This window comes from Hakea prostrata, chromosome 8 (assembly GCF_041222555.1).
Source record: "Hakea prostrata isolate BN-2017 chromosome 8, UWA_Hpros_2, whole genome shotgun sequence".
In the NCBI taxonomy this organism is placed as follows: domain Eukaryota; kingdom Viridiplantae; phylum Streptophyta; class Magnoliopsida; order Proteales; family Proteaceae; genus Hakea; species Hakea prostrata.
The window spans coordinates 4,392,565-4,413,573 of NC_142607.1; the positions used below are offsets into that span (position 1 = coordinate 4,392,565).

At 37.4% G+C, this 21,009-nt stretch overlaps 2 protein-coding genes across 2 annotated transcripts; both read right to left on the reverse strand.

Moving 5' to 3' along the window:
- Positions 1-10,923: 10,923 nt before the first annotated feature.
- On the reverse strand, positions 10,924-12,704 carry LOC149006397 (uncharacterized). Its single transcript, XM_089166441.1, has one exon. It carries the CDS (start codon positions 12,619-12,621, stop codon positions 11,830-11,832), a length of 792 nt encoding a protein of 263 aa, XP_089022567.1. The 5' UTR covers positions 12,622-12,704; the 3' UTR covers positions 10,924-11,829.
- Positions 12,705-14,802: 2,098 nt separating this feature from the next.
- TSBTYPE2 (tryptophan synthase beta type 2) lies at positions 14,803-18,430 on the reverse strand. Its single transcript, XM_089165827.1, has 6 exons — positions 18,117-18,430; positions 16,730-17,063; positions 16,419-16,635; positions 15,796-16,333; positions 15,571-15,669; positions 14,803-15,347 (listed from the first exon to the last, which is right to left on the reverse strand). Exons 1-6 carry the CDS (start codon positions 18,178-18,180, stop codon positions 15,091-15,093), a joined length of 1,509 nt encoding a protein of 502 aa, XP_089021953.1. The 5' UTR covers positions 18,181-18,430; the 3' UTR covers positions 14,803-15,090.
- Positions 18,431-21,009: the final 2,579 nt, after the last annotated feature.

A 21,009-nucleotide genomic window follows, 5' to 3' on the forward strand; every position in this document is an offset into this window, starting at 1 on the left:
GTACATCTTTTAGAAGCACGTGCATTTTAAACTGAAACGATTCTGTATTTTCATAGAAAATTTAGAACCAGACCGAGAAACCAGTTTCGGGTTCGGCTCCTCTTATTGGAGCGGTTCTTCCAAGAGTTCTAAGATTTAATCATGTATAATATTTTAATTTTAAGGGTTTGGCTACTCTTCAGAGAAATATCTCCCAAATAGTGCCCAATGAGCCCTCAGATAATTCTTTGGACTTCATCTTCTTCACGTTACTTTTCGTCTTCACAAACGCTTCTCTTCATCTTTTCCATCACGATTCAAACATTTTCTGAGAGATAAATCTGTTTGGATTTTAAACATCTTCATTCTTCTTCTTCTTCCACTAAAAAATATGTGGAAGAATGATCTATGATTTCAACGTGTTTTTCTTCTTTATTTATTTTTTATTATTAAAAAAAATTTAAAAAACCTGGAAGTTCCTAAAGACCAAAAAAAAATTCAACATTTTCATTGAGGAGATCAGTTTCAAGATGTGGAAGAATGCTCATCGTCCTATTATTTTTCTTCGTTTCTTTTTTTTTAGTTGTGAAAACCCTAAAGAGAAATTGCTTTCAACATTTTTGTGATACAAGAATAATCAAAAGGTTTAGCAGCCATAATTTTTCTTTCTTGAAGGTATCACAACCAAGAAGATGATTTTTTTTTTTTTTTTGTTAACTCAAAAGGAAAAAGGATGGGATTTAAAATCGGGTGAAGACCTTTTTTTTTTTTTTAAATCGGGCTGAATTGGGTTTCATGAATTTCAATTGGATAAAATAGAGGTCTTTTATTTGAGCTATTGGATTAGAATAATCCATGTGGCAGGCTCTCATAATTCACTAGGCACTCTCTAGGAGATATTCTCACAAAAGAGGAGCCATACCCTAATTTTTGACAACATCACTTATTAACAGATAACCAGTAATGGATGTGTCAGTTGTGTTATTTTTTTTTACGGTTCACACTGAATGTTATATTTTTTGAAATTTTTCAAGGACATCTTATGCCAAATTGATAGTACACCCTCTTACATAAAAAATGCTAGCTGGTTAGAGGAAATGACAAATATTAAGCATCAGGTGATCCTCTATTTTGAAAGTTTATATGCCGTTCCTTTATAAGTTCTCCTTTCAGAATAACCACACTCATTGAACATTAAGCCACTTAGGCAAATACATGGCATTGTAGTATTTAGATGGTTTGTATATGTCCATTGTGGTACAATGGGAGTGAATATCTACTATGTGTTCCCAGTAATTCTACCTCCCTCTCTCACTGCAAATCAAAGCAGAGAGGATGTTGAGTGCTTTTTTTTAATCTCCATTGCCAACTCGCATCCTTCCAGTTTTTCAATAGGTTTAACAATACTTCTTTAAAAAAAGATAATTTACTTGACAAAATGTACTACCAATAGAAATGTAAATGTAAATGTCATGGAAAGAGAAGGAAAAAAAAAATCTCCCATACCTGGAAACTAATAGAGCATATTTCACAGTAATTTTCAAGTTAAAGGTTAAGGGATTGTATGATAACGTTCCTACTTCTTATTTTTGGTATTGTTTACAAATTTTGAACAAATAGCTCCCAAATCATCTATGTGTGTTTCAATCTATTTCTCATGTTCTTTTTCCATTTTTGGAACGAATCAAAGCTTTGGCATAATTCAAGCCCACTTTGAAAAACACCGATTTTTCTTATCATGAAAAAGAAGAACACCTCTATTGAAAAGCCGGAGAAACATAATCTCTCAACATAAGCGTCATTTTCTTGTTTACATCAAAACATATTTGTGTTTCAATCTATTTATCATGTTCTTTTTCCATTTTTGGAACGAATCAAAGCTTTGGCATAATTCAAGCCCACTTTGAAAAACACCGATTTTTCTTATCATGAAAAAGAAGAACACCTCTATTGAAAAGCCGGAGAAACATAATCTCTCAACATAAGCGTCATTTTCTTGTTTACATCAAAACATATTCCAAACCCTAAAAACATAAAAGTTGAGAACCTTAATCTCTCAACATAAGCGTCATTTTCTTATCAGAACCTTAATCTGGCGCCTTAGACCAACTCGGCCATCTCAACTTGTGATATTATTAGAGAAATTTTATTTTTTGTTCTCCGACTAGATAATTACATTTTTTTCTAAAAAATGTCATTTATTATTATTTTTTATTTTTTTGTGGAGGAGGGGTACAAACATATTATTTAGATAATCACTGTAATACCCCCCGTATTTCTAACCCGAGATCCGTATTCCAGGTCCGAGAACCCGAAGGTCTAGTCGGGTGAACTTGTGGAGTATCCGGATTGAAGCCCATGATCCATACCCAGGACCCATGGATCTGGATCCTATGTCTGAAAAGCCTGCCTTGGCTGGTGTGGGAAATTCTGGAAGTCATGTGTCGTTCAGAGATGTCCGGAATGAAGGTAAGATCTCCCCCATCTCTTATTTAGGGCTAGGTTGACCTTGGGTATCAACCCCCTAGTAAAAGCACCCTTGTATGGCAAATTACATGGGGGCGGTTACTAGTGGCGGTCGCTTAACCTAAGCGACCGGCCCAAGCGACCGCCCGGTCTGTTTCTGGGATTTTGCCCTATTTTGCCCCCAGACTTCTATAAAAGGTAAACTCCGTCTCATTAACGATTATTTTATTCGTTATTTCTTTTTGGGAGTTAAGACGGCTGCGGGGAAGATCCGAAAGAGTCTCTGGATTACTGACAGTGGTTTGGAGGATCAGTTCTCTTCTTCTCTGACTTTCTGGTGTGAGGTATTGAACTAACCCTTCGTTCTCTACTCTCTTATCTCCGTTAGTTTAATTTTATCCTTTTTCCTCGTCACTGTGATTACCCCCTTGGTTATTCTTTACCCTTTTTTTTATCTGCGTGAGATGGAATAACCATAAACAGAACCCTGCTTCTGTGAGATGGAAAATTCAATAAAGGAGAGGGTTAGGGATAATCCACTGATGATAGGGGATTGTTTTCTCTTACCTTTTTGGCTTAGGGAGTGTTTAATTCGAGACTTAGGATGAGATTACTCGAAAAACGGATTGAAATCGAGTAATCAGAAGCCTGAGTTTCGGATTGAAGCTCACTGTTTTTGGGGCGGTCACTAGTGGCGGTCGCTTAACCTAAGCGACCGGCACAAGCGACCGGCTGGTAAACAGTGACCAAATAGATTTCGGTTTTGATTCAATTTGGTTTATGTAACTTATATATTCTAATAACCCTGTGTTTAGGTGACTACTGTTTGTAAGAAAAGTCTACTAATAATTACTGGATTCCATTTTACGGACGTTTCAGTATATGCAATGTAAGGACAGTCTATCTTATCTATTATGTATACTTCAGCATGTTGATTTAGCAAATTGTTATTCTTAATCTGTACCAATATATACTGCTGTAGTTTCATATATAATGCTGTCATACTACTGCTGTTACTTTAATTTCATGTTTACTTTGTGGTTTGTGATTGTTATGAGATGGTGGTAGTTGGTATATGATTATGATAGTTGGGGTATTCCTTTTGGGATATCTTAGCTGATGTTATCAGGAGGCTGTGGAATGGGACACAAGCCTGCTGATGACTTCAGCACTATCATGATTGATTGATGACATTGTTAGGATGAGTCTAGATTGCATGGCTAGGTACCCCACATGCTACTACCCTTTCGGTAGGGGAATTGAAACCGAGTGACCCGTGATGACAGTGATGTGACTTGGTGGTCCACCGTTGGTCATGAAATGGTAGGGTTGCATATGTTAGGGTTGGGCTCATGGATGTCCAAGGACCGGACCGGGTGTCGGGAGGAATCATGAGAGCATCCGCCCCAATGATATGTGGATGACCATAGGGTTATGGAGTAGAGTCCAACAGAGGTAGCCAGTCCGTGAGGATTCTTACTCCTAGGTTGCGAAGGATACTGAACCGAGTTGGTCGGTGCCATAGGGGATGTATCTCGGACTTCATGTAGACATGTAACCATTATGACCTTGCATTGGATTAGAAACCCGGGACATGCGCCAAGTACTCATTACCAATGGTCGTGGTGAGAGAGTGTGGACTTAACCCCTAACCATGGTTTGTGAGCCGTGTGGACTTTCCCTTTTTCCCCGGATCCCTACGGAGGTAACCGGTCCTTGCCGGATCGGAGTGATGAGACTTACCCGGAGGAGGGCTGGTGTTTATCTTAAAGCATGTCAGCTATTAGAGACTTGCATAGTTAGAAATCATAGCATCATTCATGTTTTTGCATTCATTCATATTACTTCGATGTATCATGGTATTTTTGGATGATGGATGAGATATATGATTGTTTCTTACTGGAGTTCTTTAGAACTCATTCCTTTATTCTTTGTATGTTTTTAGCTTATACGAGAGGAGGGAATTGTATCCGAAGATGGGTTGGTTCCCTATGAAGGAACCATCCCGTTTGAAGAAGACGTGGCAGAACCTGGGAGATGGAAATAGCATGTGCGGGAGTTCTGCGGGTTGCATGGAGTGCGCTTATCGCACCGGTTGATGGTCCTCGGAGAAGAATGGAAGTTTGAGGACGAGTGGGGGACTCTCACCTCATTAAACTGGAATCTAAGTTCATTAACTTAGAGAAACAAACTGGAAATAAACTGATTTAAACACTTTTATTCCGCTGCCCTCATTTTTGACTTGTTCATTATTCTTTATTTTCTTTCCTTTGTTATTGGAGCATTTTGGGCTTCTGTAATTCATTTAATTTAGTTATTGGATATTCTTGCTCATGATTATCTGTATTTGTCTTAAATATTGTTGATAGACTAAAACCTTGGATCTTGTGACGGATCGCACCCACGGGTTGTCGGGCGGGTAACCGAGACCGACGGGTGGGGTGTGACAATCACATTTAACAAAAACATAAAAACTATAAGCAATAAGTTCACCATGGAGGAGCATGGCATGATCATGTTGGGCCAACAATACTTACTTGATCGTGAATGCCTAGTCAGGAGGCCAAAAATATTGTGTGATACATTTTTTGTATTTTTTTCACCAAAAAAATTTCAGCATATCGTCTAATTTGCAAAAATCTTTCATATTTTTGTGAGATATTCATACTCAAAATTTTGTTGTTTTTTATTTGTTTTAAAATACAAGGTTCCATACAAATAATATATATCTGTTTTTTTTAACTCAAATTGATATGGCATGGTAAATTTCTTACCATGATGTAAATCTTTCATGGATTTTGTTTTTCTAGTAGAAACTGTTCTCCAGATTAACTAAATATAACCCTGTGGAGAAAAAAATATTCTTCAATAAAGATTAGTTTAGTTTAATTTAAAGAAAGCTTAGTATCTTTGTAAGATCTTATGTTAAATTGAACTCATGATGACATAACATTGGAGAGATGTGATGGAACGCTTCAACCTAAAGCTTTCCAAAAGGTTTTTTCTTTTTTTCAGAGTGGGTTTTTAATTCTAATGAATGCTCAGTGGCTCAGTGCTGTCCAACTGGAAGCAATGGACACCATGAATGTGCAAAGAAATAAGAAATTAAACCACATTTGGATTGAAAGCTTATTACCCAAAAAAATTATAAAGAAAGCCATATCTGAAGCTTATGATTCAGAAAAGAAAGAAAGTAACTATTTTTCAGATAAAAAGCCATGAACACATGAAGCTTAAAGAGTGGTGCGATTAATATAATCAAGAACACCTTCCTATGTCCATTTCTTCAGGTGTTCGTACTTCATCATTACTTTCATTAACTTTCCTCTTTGTTGGTTTCTTCTCTAAATTAATCTTGGAGATTCCCTTTTCTTTTTCATCTGTCACCTCTGTAAGCTTTTGTATTTGATCATTAATTTATCCATATTAACAATGAATTAGAATTACTTTTTTTCTTTCTTTTTTAAATTCATTCATAAGGGTTTTTAAGAAATGTTCAATAAAAAATATAAAAAAAAATAGAATAGTATGTTGCAATAGTTATCACCTTCGTGCTTTAGCTTTGTATTTCTTTAGACCATTTTTTGATAAAATTTAAAAGTATGTTATTTAATTAATTAAGAATGCAAATGGGGTAATCATAAGTATAACAATGCTTAATGATGCATTTAGCAAAGCTACTATGTTATAGTCCACGTAATTAGTAGTCCCACAGATGTCAAAATTATAAATTACCCACAATTATATTTTCAGTAAAATGAACAAAATATCATTACTTGTATTTAAAGTATTTAAATTTTGATTTTTAAATTATCTAAATACCCATTTGTTCACCCATCTTCATCCTATGCCGAAAACTCCTATCATAAATTACATACCCATCCCATGAAGGTGCACTGTCTCCCAATGAAGGCTCCGCCAACACCCCCGCAGCCGTTGGTCCCATAGGCAACAGTGTCGACGGTGTTGCATCTAACCTTGTCGCTCCCGCACCTACTCCTAGTGCCAGTGGCAAGACCACCGCATCTTCAATGGGACTCTTCGCCGCAAAACCCGCTTGTTACTTCCTTCTTATTCTAAGCACCACATCCCCATTGTTCCATTGTTCCTAATTCACTTTGAATCGGCTTTGACAGAGAGAGAGATGGATGTTCCTAATTATTGTTGTTGGAGCTATTGACAAGGAGAGAGATGTTAGAGAGAAGAAAAAAATGGGGGTGGGCTGTGGTTGCCGGTGGTGTCTGGTCGTTGGTGGTGGAGAGGAGTTTTCAGCATAAGAAGAAGATGGGTGAAGGAATGGTGAAGGGATACCTAACTAAAGGTATTTAAATAATTTGAAAATTAAATTTTAAATGCTTAAATTATAAGTAAGGGTATTTTGATAATTTTACAAGTCCATTTAACTGGAAATATAACTTTAGGTAACTAGTAATTTTGAGTGTGAATGCCATATAATTTAGAAGTAATAGCGGGTGGTCAAAAGTTTTACTTACTTTATAGCAGGTGCCATGTAATTTACTAAGTAAATTAAAGTTGAAACTTCCAGTGAATTTCCCATGGGCCATTTCTTAATGTATGGTATATAAAGAAGTGTGAATACAGTACAAAATTCAACTCATCGGGATATAAAATTTAAACTCTGATATTCGAATATTTAATACTATTTTTAAAAAAATTAATATTCTATGTTGTTGTAGTTGCAGGTTTTGCATGTAATCTTTCTCTCCATACCCTAAGTCCTATACCATTAAAGGAAAGAAGAAACCATTTACTAGAAGCAACGCAACCAAACATATTTCCTTAATTAACCAATTTGTGAAAAGAAGAGACTACTATTGGGAGCAGAAACAACAAATATATAGAAATAGTAGAGAAGACATTTCTGTAGAAGACACTGAGCACCTACTCTTTGACTAGTCACCCCAATTTCTCAAAAAAAAAAAAAAATTTGGTTCTTTCTATTTATTTCTATTTATTATTGAGTGAAGCATGTGACTCTAGCAAAATCTACTGGTTGAAATTGTTTTTGAAACTGAATAAATTAATATTACAAGTTAGAAAGTAGGCAAAGTAGGCAGCAATGTCCTTTTATTAGAGCCAAACAAAAAAGCATACCCCATTGGTTGGTGTGACTCGATATATTAAAAATTATATTTTTAATTTTTGGTCCATCTTTAGAAACTTTATCATGTGGTATGTCGGGTAAAATAATACCTATGCATTATTAATTTATTAATTAAAATATATTTAATATACGTGATGGTACATGAAAAATATAAATAATTATTATTTGTATGATGATGAAATCTATAAATAGACTGTCTTTCCAATCAGGACTCAACTTGTGCAGAAGCTTTCGGCACTTTGTCATATATCTTAAATTAGTAGCAACGATTTTTAAAGAATTATTTTATTGCGTAGCAATGCAGTCGAAGACTAATCTTAAATCTAGATTCTCTATCTCTCAGGATTGAGGTTTATGTTTTTCTCATACTTTTGTACTGTACATTAAGGATCAAATCCATTTATGGATACCGACACCAAAGATTGAACTCGAGTGGACCCCACTTGTAATGTTTGGTAGAGAGATATGAGAGGGGTTCAGACTCAATATGGGAGGAGAATATGCTTCCCTGGTACTTCGTAACTGCACATCAGAAGTATGAACCACCTTTAATACGATGAAATCTATATATATATATACCGTCTTCCCAATCAAGACTCAACTTGTGCAAAAGCTTTCGGCACTTTTCATATATCTTAAGTTAGTATAACCAATTTTTAAGGAATTACCTCATAGCGTAGCAATGCAGACGAGGTGTAATATTGAATTTGGATTCGCTATCTATCAGGATTGAGGTTTATGTTTTTCTCACACGTCTGTACTACATATTAAAGGTGAAACCCATATATGGGTACTAACAAAATGAACCAAATATAAGATTTGAGTGGCCCACTCGTAACGTATGGTAGAGAGATACAAAAGGAGTTGAGACTTTTGTTCTAATGGAAAGATCCAGACTCAATATGGGAGAACAATACGCTTCCCTGATACTTCGTAACTACACATCAGAAGTATGAATCACGTTTGAATACTAACAAAATAGATTAAAGAGAGACCCTACATGGAATTTCTTCGTAGTTATGTTGTGTGAAAGCATTAGAGGCAGGACCTTGCATGTCTTCTGCACATGACATGTTCAGCAGGATCATCGGTCGTCGGATTGAGATTTCGATCGAAATCTTGATTTAAACAGTTGAAAATCAATAGTCGAAATCTCAATCCAACAGTCCGCTGAACAGTTCTACGCATTAACTCAGTGCAAACAAGGTGATCTCAAACTCCAATAATCTCACTTTTCTTTTTTTTTTTTTTTTTTGGGCTGTGAAGAAGTCAAATAATCCAACAGTGAATAATAAGTAGGGGTGATGTCGTTTTCAAAAGCTGCTGGAGGGGGGACAGATGGCAAGGAAAGCGAATAGATATAATTTTAGGTTGGAATCATGGGGTGTGGGGAGGATTGTATGTGGAGAGTTGCTATTGGCGCGTACCAAGAGCAGCGAGGAATCCAACTTTGCGGGTATTTTGGGGCTTAGCTTTCGATGCTTTTCAGTGCTTCCAATGAAGAAATTTCAGATTTGAAAAAGTGGTCGCAGCTAGGGTTAGTGGAGGCAGATATATCATGCATCAGATTTTTGAATTCTCAAGAGACAACCCAGAAAGCGAAAGATATATATAAATTATATATAAATAAATAGAATAGAATAGATTGGGTGATGCTGACCTGCCCGAGTGTCAAGGGTGTTTGGACCACTCAAAAGGTATAATATGCTTGTTGATACCCAATTCACGAATCCTGTGTTTGCCCAACGACAAACACACCCTTTCCAGTCACAAACCAACCAACCATGAAGCATTAATCCAATATTATCATATTAGCTCTGCCATTAAAATGTAAAACTTGTGTATCCTCCTAAGAAAGGAACCAAATACTAAAATGATGTGTTGATGATCATTAATGCTGTATGTATAGATTTCTACTTTTGAGTTGTAACTCCAATATGGTAAAGAATCATCTCTCTCTTCAAAATGTTGTTTCAGACTTGTCATTCTCAAAACTTCATGAGTCATGGTGCGGAAGTGACTTTCCGTTACATTGAGGTTTTCAGATAGACTTATTGCAGAGGAGAGATTGGAGAGTTGTCACTCTCGCATTGTCTCTAATAGTGATGCACGATGGAGACTGAAATTTCCTCCAACCTTGTTTTTTCTTTGAATTAGGTTACGTATACAACTGCCGTTCAATCCAATATATAGGTTGTGTTCTTGATAAGAAGGGTGAGATGACAAGGTAAGATTATCAATAGGAAGTAGGAATGTCGACGTGTAGCAGGTCTACAGAGCAGAAAAGAAGAGAAAAGAACAGAAGCAGTAGTTGGAGTTGAATTTGATGAGAGTAAATGCTTAACAAGTGTTGTGTAAAACCCAAAGAAATCTTTACTTACGCTTTTATATGGTATTCCAATGTATACCATCTATATGGTGCACTTAATATTTATTATGTCACAAAATAATATGACAATTTCCACGTTAGGTCAATACACAACATACAATCTAAGTTAGATATTCTCTTCTTTATTTAAAAATATAAAAAAGACCCAAAAAGGAAGAAGAAAAAAAAATCTATACACAATTTTTACATTCTATAATGAATGTACACAGATTAATACCCCTAAATGAAGTCAAGATTTAGCTTCTTTATGGCATTTGAACAAATTATCAACGTAATTCCCATTTCCATAAATAAAGAAAATAGTTTGCAATTCCTATTTTTATAAATAAAAATAATAATTTGCATATAGTCAAAGAACATTCATTCTTACTTTACAAGTACTATACCTTGTAAGCCAAAATGAAAGTACATATCAAACATCAAAGCATAGAGAAAGATAACACTTTATGTACTTGTGTGGTCCATAAACCACCATATATGAAAAAATGTCATTAAATAGTAAAGAAAATTGAATTAGTTAAGATATTAATTTATCAATATATACTTTATAATTTTTAAAACATCTGTAACATTCAAATACCATTGACCACAATAACCCAAGAAAATTACCATTGACCAAATTGTATGGACAAGACACTTAAACCAAGTTATCATCTTTTAAATTTTATTTTTTTCAAAAAATTGAAGAACATTATTTTGCCACGTGGCTAACATTAATATATTGTTTGGATAAATTAATGCACGATAGACTCATAAGGTCCTACCTCCCACCAAACTTGAGCTTTACATTATCAAACACATGGTGTATAACTGTATATTATTATTAGACCTATAGGGAATAGTGTACCTTGGTAGACAGTAGAGCAAGCAAGCAAGCTAATAGAGTCCTATGTTTTTGTAGGATATATTTAAAGACAATTTGATCCCATTAATTAACCAGTACATATTTACATTCCTGCTTAAAGTTATTGAATTAATTTAAAAAGGAAAAAGGAGGAGACAAAGCTGAAGCTCCGAACACAATGTTTTCAGAGTTGATAAAATTTAAAAAACAGTACAACCAATAGGAAAACACCACATGGCTAATGAAGTCTTTGAATGCCATGTGGCAACTTGCATGGACATTCACTTGAGACTCTCAAACTCCTCTTAACACATGTCTCTCTGTATGTCGGTACTGCAATGCATCTCTAAACCTGCATTCACGTGCCAACCAACCAGATGGAACTTAAAGAGAGGAGATAAAACCAAAGAGAGAGACAAGTGAGCAACACATATGGAGAGAAAGAAGGGAAGGGCATGCAAAGGGACAGGTGTAGATCTAGAGTTGGCTGTGTTTTTGATATCTCACCCATTTGTCCCTCTCTCTCTCTCTCTCTCTCTTTCTCTCTCTATCTGAAGTCCCCAGCCAACCCAAAAGCTACTCCTCTCTGCAAATCCTTTCATCTGATCTGCTTCTTTACTCTCTTCTCACACACATAACAAGAACAAGGGAAGCCAAGAAGAGAAAGAAAGAAAGCTGAACAAGAGTAGTACTCATTGCATAAGCAATCTTACATACTATACAAGCTTGCAATAATTCAACTTTTGAAGATCAAAAACTCTGAAACCATCAAAATCAGCTCAAAAGACAAAACAAAGGGAACTTAGATGGAGGGAAGGAAGCAAAAAATAAAAGAAAGAAGATGACAAGCTTAGTAAAGAAACACAAAAGGTAGGTGAAAAAACTATTCACAGTTTGTTTTGTTAAAGAGGTTGAGGTTGAGGTTGATATATCACATATGGGTGTTGTGCTTCGATTTTAGCCTTCTTTTGATCTCTGCAGATATTAGGGTTTCGCCGTCACCAAAACACAACAGTAGATTTAGATTTATCGACCCAAACTAAGTGCAGCCTTCACGTCCAACCTCCATGCAAACCCTCCTCCGTCCATTCGCCACACGTCACAAGGCACCGTCAACGAGTGCTTCTCCTTGCGACACGTATACTGTAACCTCACCGGACATGCAAACGCCGGATAAGTTAACGGTAACGGCTCCTTCGTCACCAGCCACACCATCTCTGGCTGGCCCTCACCTCCGATCATTCTCTTGTACGCTTCATTTGTCCACTCCACCATGTTTAAACCGTTCGATATGAAACCAGGACACGCGTCCTTCTCCAGATTCCTCTTCCTCTCCTCATCCGTACTCCCCAAACCTTCCCCATCCCCATACGCCTCCGTCACTCTCTCCACCGTCACAAACGACCCTACCGGCCTCACCGGCCGAGGCACCACCACCGTCACCGCACTCTCTTCCCCCAACCAGATCGGAGCTTGTTTCAGATCCAGATCCGGCGCCGAGATCCTCGTCGGCATATCTTTCCGATCAGGCGTCTCAGGCAGAAGTGGCAGCAGCGTTACAACGGCAGAATCATTCCCTTCAGACACCACCTTTTTCCTACGGTTGCATCTTCTGTTATTATCTCTCACGTACCTTCTCTTAGTTCTCCCAGCCTTAAAGTTTTCGTTGTTCTCCGCCGTAGAGCTGCCCGTAACACCGCCGCCGGAAACCGGTTTAGGAGCGATCGGGCGATATCTCAGCATTATCCGGTCAACCTTCGACTTTTCGTATGGATTTCCGGCATATTGAGCGATGCAGCAACCTCCTCTACTGTCCATTACTTCTCACTTCCTTATCTCTTCCGCTTCCACCCACGGCGGCGCACTGCTTCTCTCCCTCCGTCTCGCTGCTAGTTTATATCGAGAAGTCACACACACTAAATGCAGAACCGGCCAAGGGCGATACTTATAACAGCTATGGAGCAGCCACGTGTGGAAGGGAAACACGTGTGGGAGAAATGTCTAGTACAGCGCAGCAAGTTGATTGGTCGAAAGCGAGACGTGTTCGTAAAGTCTGAGTGGGGACCACATGATTGGTGAAGATCGGACGAATGGGAGGCTCGAGTGGGCCCACTTGGAGGGCCAATAAGAACGTGCTAGATGTCACGTAACCTGGGTATGAAGGATGGGGCACACGTAGGGTCACCTTGGGAGGAGTGAGGGGCAAAAATAGAAAAGGAATTAGTGGAGGTTCTCGAAGAAAGGACACGTGGGCAAATGAGGATTGGATAGAAACAACCACAACTTCAGGGTTTCCATAAGTAGTAGGCGTTGAATTGAACCACGTGGACGGACGGATAACGACATGGATCTCAGGAAGATCTTGGTGACGTCATCCGTTCATCAGATGAACACAGTTTCCGTCCTCGCGATTGGATTTTCGAGTGCGAGAATTTAAGAATTTTCATTTGAGGTGTTGAAAGTACTAAAAATACCCTTCTTCGATAAGTCATTGTCGAATGGCCAATGGGTTGTCGTCTTGTCGATCAGTCGGTTGACTCGGTTCAGTCCCATTATTTTCATTGAAAACGAACCGCTTAAGGTTGCTGTTTGGTCTCCTTTTGGTTTTGATCTGGTTTGTTTCGCTCTCTTCGGGCTGTCACCGACTCACCGGTTTGTTTTGAATTTGCCGCAAATTAGGTAACAAAAAAAATAATTAGGCAATAAACTAGTGGAATGTACCAAAAGAGGGTTTTTTTTTTCCTCTTTCTTCTCCCTTCCTTTTTTTTTTTTTTTTTTAAGAGAAAAAGAGGCTTAAGATTGGACATAACATACAATGGATTTTATTTGCTCTAGCTGCAGTATGTGACCAATGGTGAAAATTTTGCCACATATACAGAGAGTCTGAGTAATTGGACACTGTAAAATCAAATAGCTGGGATTATGTTGTAATTACAACCTTTTAGTTTTACATTTAACAATTCAATCGTTTACAAATTCACAAAACAAAGCCCCAAATCTATCGGACTCTAATTTCCTATCTCAGTTCTCCCATGCCTGTGGGTTGCTTAAGCCCTTGTCGCTATCAAACTTTTGTCTATTTTTCCCTCTAGATTCTCTCGCTAGCACTAATGGCCGGTCCTTTGGTTGCGATTCTATACTCAAGAAATTGTAAATAATTGAATCTGTTGGATGTAAAACTAAAAGGTTCCCAGACATAGGAGAGCCTTTCTATCTAGATTGAAATATGATTCTTCGTTGTGTATATTCAATAAACTTCAGATACGGAGAATCGTCAGTTTCTAATTAGGGCTTGCGAAATAGGAGATTAGAGTTGGAGATTTTGTTTGGTAAATTTATAAACTATTAAATCTTTGAAATTTACAACATATATTGATTTTACACCGGCGGATTATTCTCTATATACGTGGCAAAATTTGGACGGTTTGCTGCGAATAAAAATCCCATATAAGAGAGGCAAATCCTAGTATCCTACACCGTTTGGCATCTGTAAACAGAGAAAAATGGAACTCTACTGCTTTTTGTTTTCCTTTTTCTGGGTTTGAAGCTCTCGTCTTTCTGACTATTAGAGAATGGATTTTCGCCTTCAACCAAGTTTAGGCAGTGACTCTCGTTCGTCATTCGTATATTCTGATATGGCTTTTTCTTGTTTACAATTAGGACTGAATGATTTAAAGTTACCTTATTTTTTCTTTTCTGAAGACTTATAGCCAAGAACAACAGAAATTATAGAGAAGCAGAGGAGGTAAGAATGCAAGAAGACGTTAGATTCAAGGAGAAAAAATTGGAATAAGAGGGGCAGAGAAGGGAGAGAAAACTTAGGGCACAGAATGAAAGTCATCTATGTGGGGCTGAGAAGTAAATTTAAAAGATCAGAAGTCCAAGTAAATTAAAATATTTGCACTTAAACCCATATGTTCATGTTCATTCTCAGCCGTTGATTTTTGTTATATATATCGAGCTATCTTAACAGTTAAAGGATGTACGGTGATGATTTGTCCCTAAATGACCTTTTCAAATACCATAGAAGAAGGATATGCAAAATATCATTTTATTTCAAAAAATCAAACCAAGTCCAAATGAAAATTACCCCCAGAAAAAAAAAATCACTAGCTTTGAACTTGTTTGGGCATTGAGCGCATGATTTATGGCTGAAAGAAGACAGTAGGGTAAATGCAGAAACATTTGGGTAGATCCAATCGACTAACTAAAAATTTCAACATAAAAGAGTTAGTGCTTCTCCTATCTATCCTAAACATCATCTTTATTCAACTAATGCTATTCAGTTTAGAAACTAACTTGAGGAACTGTAGACAGAGATGCTTTTATCTTCTCATCATCGAATGATAAATCGACCAAGCTTCCTTCCAAGTACTTTTCATAAGATGCCAAATCAAAATGCCCGTGGCCACACATAGCCATGAGAATAACTTTTTCTTCCCCAGCCTCCCTGCAACGTTGAGCTTCCCTGATAGTGGCAGCTATTGCATGAGTTGGTTCTGGTGCTGGAATCAGACCTTCTGACCGAGCAAACTGTATGGCACCTGTGATCACATCAAGATGAAAGTCAAAATTAACATCAATTTTTCTCAGACAACACCTACATTGTTTCTAGGCTATACTATGGCTTACTTATTTCTGTAGTAAACATAATTTTACTAAGGAAATCTGCGCAGAAAAGATGTAAGACATCTTGTGGAGACACTCCAATTTTCAGCATAAAAGGTGAGGCATTAAGAAGATCCTTGTCAATAAAGTATCAGTTACCTTGAAAGCATTCAGTCTGAGGAATGGCTAATGCTTCAATAAGACCCAATTCAAACACATGTGACAATAATGGTGACATACCATGGTAACGCAGACCCCCTGCAAACAAACAATTTATCCTCAACATCAAAGAATGAAAACAGTGGGAAAAGAAAATTCTAACAATCACTTTGGAGGGGAAATGGTGAAGTTGGAGAGGCTTCGATTAAACCAAGTGATATTTACCAGCATGAATGGGGTCTGGAATGAAGTCATGCCCAAGAGTGTGCATCTTCATCAGCGGTGTCATCCCAGCTGTATCCCCATAATCATATGCATACACTCCTTTTGTCAGAGAAGGGCATGCTGCAGGCTCTACTGCTCTTATGATAGGATTGATTTTCCCATTGAGCTTCTCGCGGATAAATGGAAAACAAAGCCCTCCAAAATTGGATCCTCCACCAGTACAACCAATGATGATGTCAGGGGTTTCACCCAATGCCTCCATCTGCTGTATACACTCCTCACCAATAACAGTCTGGTGTAGCAAAACATGATTTAGAACACTTCCCAGGCAGTACTTCATATCAGCATCTGTAGCTGCAACCTCTACAGCTTCTGAAATAGCAATTCCTAGACTACCAGGACTAGATGGATCAGTTTGAAGGATTTTCCTCCCAAATTCAGTTACACTAGATGGAGATGGGTGCACTTTGGCACCCCATGTTTGCATCATCAATTTACGATATGGCTTCTGATCATAAGAAGCACGAACTTGCCAGATCTGCGGGAAATAGGCAAGGAAGACTGAGTAATAGATGAGATCATAGGTCATAAAGATTTCATATCCATGAAATAGCTGCTTTTACCTCACAATTGAGGTCAAATAAGCTGCAGGCAAAGGCTAATGCACTCCCCCATTGACCTGCACCTGTTTCTGTCACCACGGTCCTGATTCCTTCTTGTGCATTATACCATACTTGTGGGACTGCTGAGTTTGGTTTATGTGATCCAGCTGGGCTGCCGCCTTCATATTTGTAGTAGATCCTGGCAGGTGTCTTAAGAAGTTTCTCCAATCTCTTGGCCCTGCTTTGCACTGTAAAATATAAGTTGTTGGTTCCAATTATCATAAAAGAATTCAAACTTCCAAACCATATGCATGATGCTACAGCAAAAGAACCTGATCAGTGGAGTTGGGCGCCAAAGCCTGTAAACATCAACAACTTCTGCGGGGATGTTGATGAACCTATCAGTAGTAGCCTCTTGAATTATCAATGCATCTGGAAACAGGGGAGATAAATCCTCAGGTTGGATCGGTTGGAGAGTCTTTGGATGTAAAGGTGGTGGAGGCTTGATAGGGAGGTCTGCAGCAAGATTATACCACTGATGGGGGATGTCTATTGCGTTAGCTTCAGACACAGAATTTGTTCTTGCACTCACTCTGGAGCCATAAGGAAACTTCAAATTCATCGGCTTTCTCCTAGTAGGGAAACTGCAGATCCATGGCTCCCCACCTGTAGCAACATAGCAAACAGATCTGCTTTTATTATTCCTGAGGTAGAGTGACAGTGACATAAACTTACAGCAAAACACAACTAAGCATAATAGCCAAGAGCTCCAAATAAATAAGTTTGAAAACCCCAGAGGAAAATTTTCACTTGCTAATTTAATCGGCTGACAATCTAATCACTCCAAAATTGGAAACAAACCTAGTATTGAAACTCATGTTATTACTTTACTAATAGTGCAGGAAACATATCAGACCTAGGTTAATCATGATTTGATCAAGGTGGCATTCATCCAGGATCTGAGTTTAATGAAAGATGCATCAGTTCCCTATTTCTAGATCTGAATTTTCAGAGCAAGAATGCAGTTCTGACTTATAAAATAAAATTTTAATGCATTCAATCTTGGATCAAATTGAGAATAAGTAATGAATTATATCATTTACACAGGGTTAGTGTGAATAGGTATGAAATGATGCGATAATGAAATTAAAAATACATTACAGAAGAAGATAATGACATGCCAAGAAATAGCTACACAACCATTCATGCTGATGATCCCAGGAAAGATTAAACATCCATTCACACCCAACCAAACAACCTCTTACCCCTTTTAATTAATAAAACACCCAAGCTTTAACCACAAAAATAAATAAATAAACACCTGAGCCAAGCGATTGGGGCAAAAATGATAGGCAAGTATCAAATTGTATTCAGACAGAATAACAGAACTAATACAAACAGCAACAACAACAAAAATTAACATCACGGCATTTTATCAGGTTGTACACTTGTACCCAACATAACAAATACAATAACGTCTGATAACAACTGAAATTTCAAGTAAAATATTTTTACCCAAATCTGATTTGAACAATTTGAACTCTGATCAGTCTTGAAAGGGCTATATCTTTCTACCAAATTGCATATAACTTATTCCCAATAAAAGTAAAAACAGAGGAGGAGAAAAAAATTCAACAATAAAGCAAAACATCAGAGAAAAGAAAAATAAAATGCTCAGTATGCCATTGAAACGAAAGAGCATAAGAGGAAATGGTTTGCCTTTTCGACGGATCCTCTGGCCATAGATGTGAGATGAAGAAGCAGGTAAAAGCGAATGCGCCATTGAAACTGTGATGTCTCTACATTACAGGACTGACGATCAGACGATGACTGTAGAAGACTCCTCAAATAACATCAAGCCTTCTAGGGCAAACGTCAGTCATGTGTTGACCGTTGAATTAACTTTATTAAAACGTCAAATTTGCATTGCATGTCTCTTGGTGGATGGATTTGTATGGTTTCGAGTGAACCTTTACTGCGTTCTCTTGACTGAAAGTATTCCCACTTCCCAGTGCTCATCTTTCGCTAGAGTGACGTTGGGAGGCACAAAGAGAAAATAAATAGAGAAGACTCTAGAGAGACATGCATGCAGGCTCTCCCCTCTCCTCTTCTATTAATTCATCGCATTCAAACCGCCTTAAAGACTAACACTTTACTCAACTTCACTCATACGTGGCAAGTTTCGAATATATATATATTTTTTTATCAACAACATGAAAATTTCATTAATTAAAAGCATCCAAAGACAAAGGCTTGGAGAGGAACAAGCTTGGGAAAACAACAAAGAAAAGGTAGCAAACCCCACCAATGTCTAAAGAGTTTAAAAAGATTAGCTCCCTGAGCTAAATAGTCAGCAAAACTATTTCTAGACTAAACAAATCTAATAAAGGTAAAATCCAACGTAATTGTCCTAATTTCAGAGAGGGGTATTAAGACCTTGAATATCAAGTTTCGAATATCAAATTCTCCAAATTGGCGAAGGATTTTATTTTTTAATTGTATTGCAATTTCATTATTGTGTTTTGTAGAATTTGTAATACAATTACCAACACATATATCTCAATCACATCAAATTGTTGAAATTTATTTATAAGTCATATCAAATAATTGTGATTAAATTAAAAAATATATATAATATACCTTATAAATAAACAACCTTTTTATATGATATATCAAATAACATAAACAACCTAATAGAAGTATCATATAAAATGTTTTTTCCTACTAAAAAAAAAAAACACATGTTACACATGTCACTCCTAATCGATTTCGATTTTAAAGGTTGGAATTTCTCCCACTCTATTTCATTTTACTAATTGGTTTCTTCTGATCCATCGTCGCCGTCGAATCTTTGTCGCCGTTTCTTCGTCTGCCATGGAAGCTACAATCTTTTCTAGTTCCCTGTCATCTTCAAGTTCGATTCTTAGATAAGTCTTCCATGGCGTTTTGGATAGAGAATGAAAACAAAACCCAAAACCCATTATCTCTTTTTTCTCAATATCGATTAGTCTTTCCATGGAACGTTTTTTTCTTCCCCTCTTATGTTTTCTGGAAACTACAAATCATGCAATTTTGGCAAGTGGGTCGTCATTATCATGATCTCTTTCATTTTTTGTTTTGAAACTGACTCGCATGGCTAACTCACAGAAGAGTTGAGTGTTCCGCAGTGAGAAGTGCATGTGTAAACATATTTTCATAGATGAGACGAAGAGTAACCGGACGAAGTATTGTTCTCTGTTAGACCTGAATGTGCCAGTGAAACCCTTGCCTTCGTCTTCTTCAAAAATGATTTAAACTTTAGCTCGATAATGAATTTTGAAGCGGTAATGAGTATTTCCGGCAGAGAGGGGTGGGGGTCGCCTGCAGTTGTGGGGTTTCCGGCAATATTTGAAGGAAGATGGATGAATCCCTTCCCTCACCTACGGAGCAAAATGTGAGGAAAACTTATCTAAGAGTATTTTGGTTTTTTTACACCTGATAGAGTATATGAGTCATTTTCCTAACAAATTTAAGGTTCAAAACCTGACTGTTCTTTTGGAAACCGACGTTGGGGGGCATGATCAAACGGAAGGGGCGTCTTTGCCCCTAGGGCCCCGCAACTCTAAATCATCTTGATCCTGGGGAGGGACCTTCCTCGTTTGGATTTATCCTCCGCTCTGTTGTTAATTGATTCTTTCGGGGTCTTGCTTTCTGTCGTTGGCGGTTTTCTTCGCTGTCGTTGGGGTGTTCTTGTCCTTGACCCAACTATCTTGTCTTTGTGACCCGCTTCAGAGTTCAGACCATGTTCAAGTAAATTCACCCACGGCTCACTCATAGTGTTAGTTTTGAATGCAACACCATCTGTGTTCATTTTGTCCCTCATCTATATAGATAAATGTATTGTAAAACCTGTAAGTTTTAACATCTCAAAATTTATCAATCACTAAACATGTTTATTTATTCTTATTATAAAGATATGTACTATAAAAATCGCAAGTTTTAACATTCAAAATTCAGAGTCAATTATTGTTGGAACATCTCTATATAGCAGGGGCATTTCTGTCATTTTTCTTTTATCGGATACGAGCTTACGTGTTTAGCGTTAATTGAAGGGCATTTATGTCATTTCATTTGCTGTAAACATAAACCTCAATTTGGGTTTTGGATTTCATTTGTGAGGTACTATTGTTGGATTCTCTTTTGCTCTTTGCATGGTGCGATTCTCCTCTCCTCTCTGCTACCTCTGATTTGAGGCTCTCTTGCTGGTTCCCTCTGTTGTTTGGAGGCTTATTGGTCTTTGGTTGAGTCTCTTGGTGCTTTTGGATGAATCGGTGTTGTACGAATCAGGTGAGATCGTTTCATGGTGTTAGAGTTTGCTATGCTATGAGGTATTGGTTGATCTCTTGAGGGTTTATTCTCTACTATGTTATATTTAGCTACTTGAGAGTTCATTTTGTATCCAACTTAACATTAATATTAGTTGTGCATATTGTCTTGAGTCCTCGTGACTCATCATTTGATGTAGGTCATTTGACCGAACCAAGTAAACCTTTGTGTCTTGTGTATGATTTTTGTGTTTGATCCATTGCATAGTTTGGGTTTATTCCCAACAATTATCAATCACTAGACATGC

Bases quoted from the DNA above. Each gene is read 5' to 3' on its own strand.
- TSBTYPE2 (XM_089165827.1), bottom strand. From the start codon at position 18,180: ATGGCGCATTCGCTTTTACCTGCTTCTTCATCTCACATCTATGGCCAG. The intron at 16,334-16,418 runs GTAAAAGCAGCT...TATTTCCCGCAG, and splicing joins TATTTGACCTCAATTGTGAG to ATCTGGCAAGTTCGTGCTTC. The intron at 15,670-15,795 runs GTAAATATCACT...GTTTGTTTGCAG, and splicing joins TCCAGACCCCATTCATGCTG to GGGGTCTGCGTTACCATGGT.
- LOC149006397 (XM_089166441.1), bottom strand. From the start codon at position 12,621: ATGGACAGTAGAGGAGGTTGCTGCATCGCTCAATATGCCGGAAATCCA.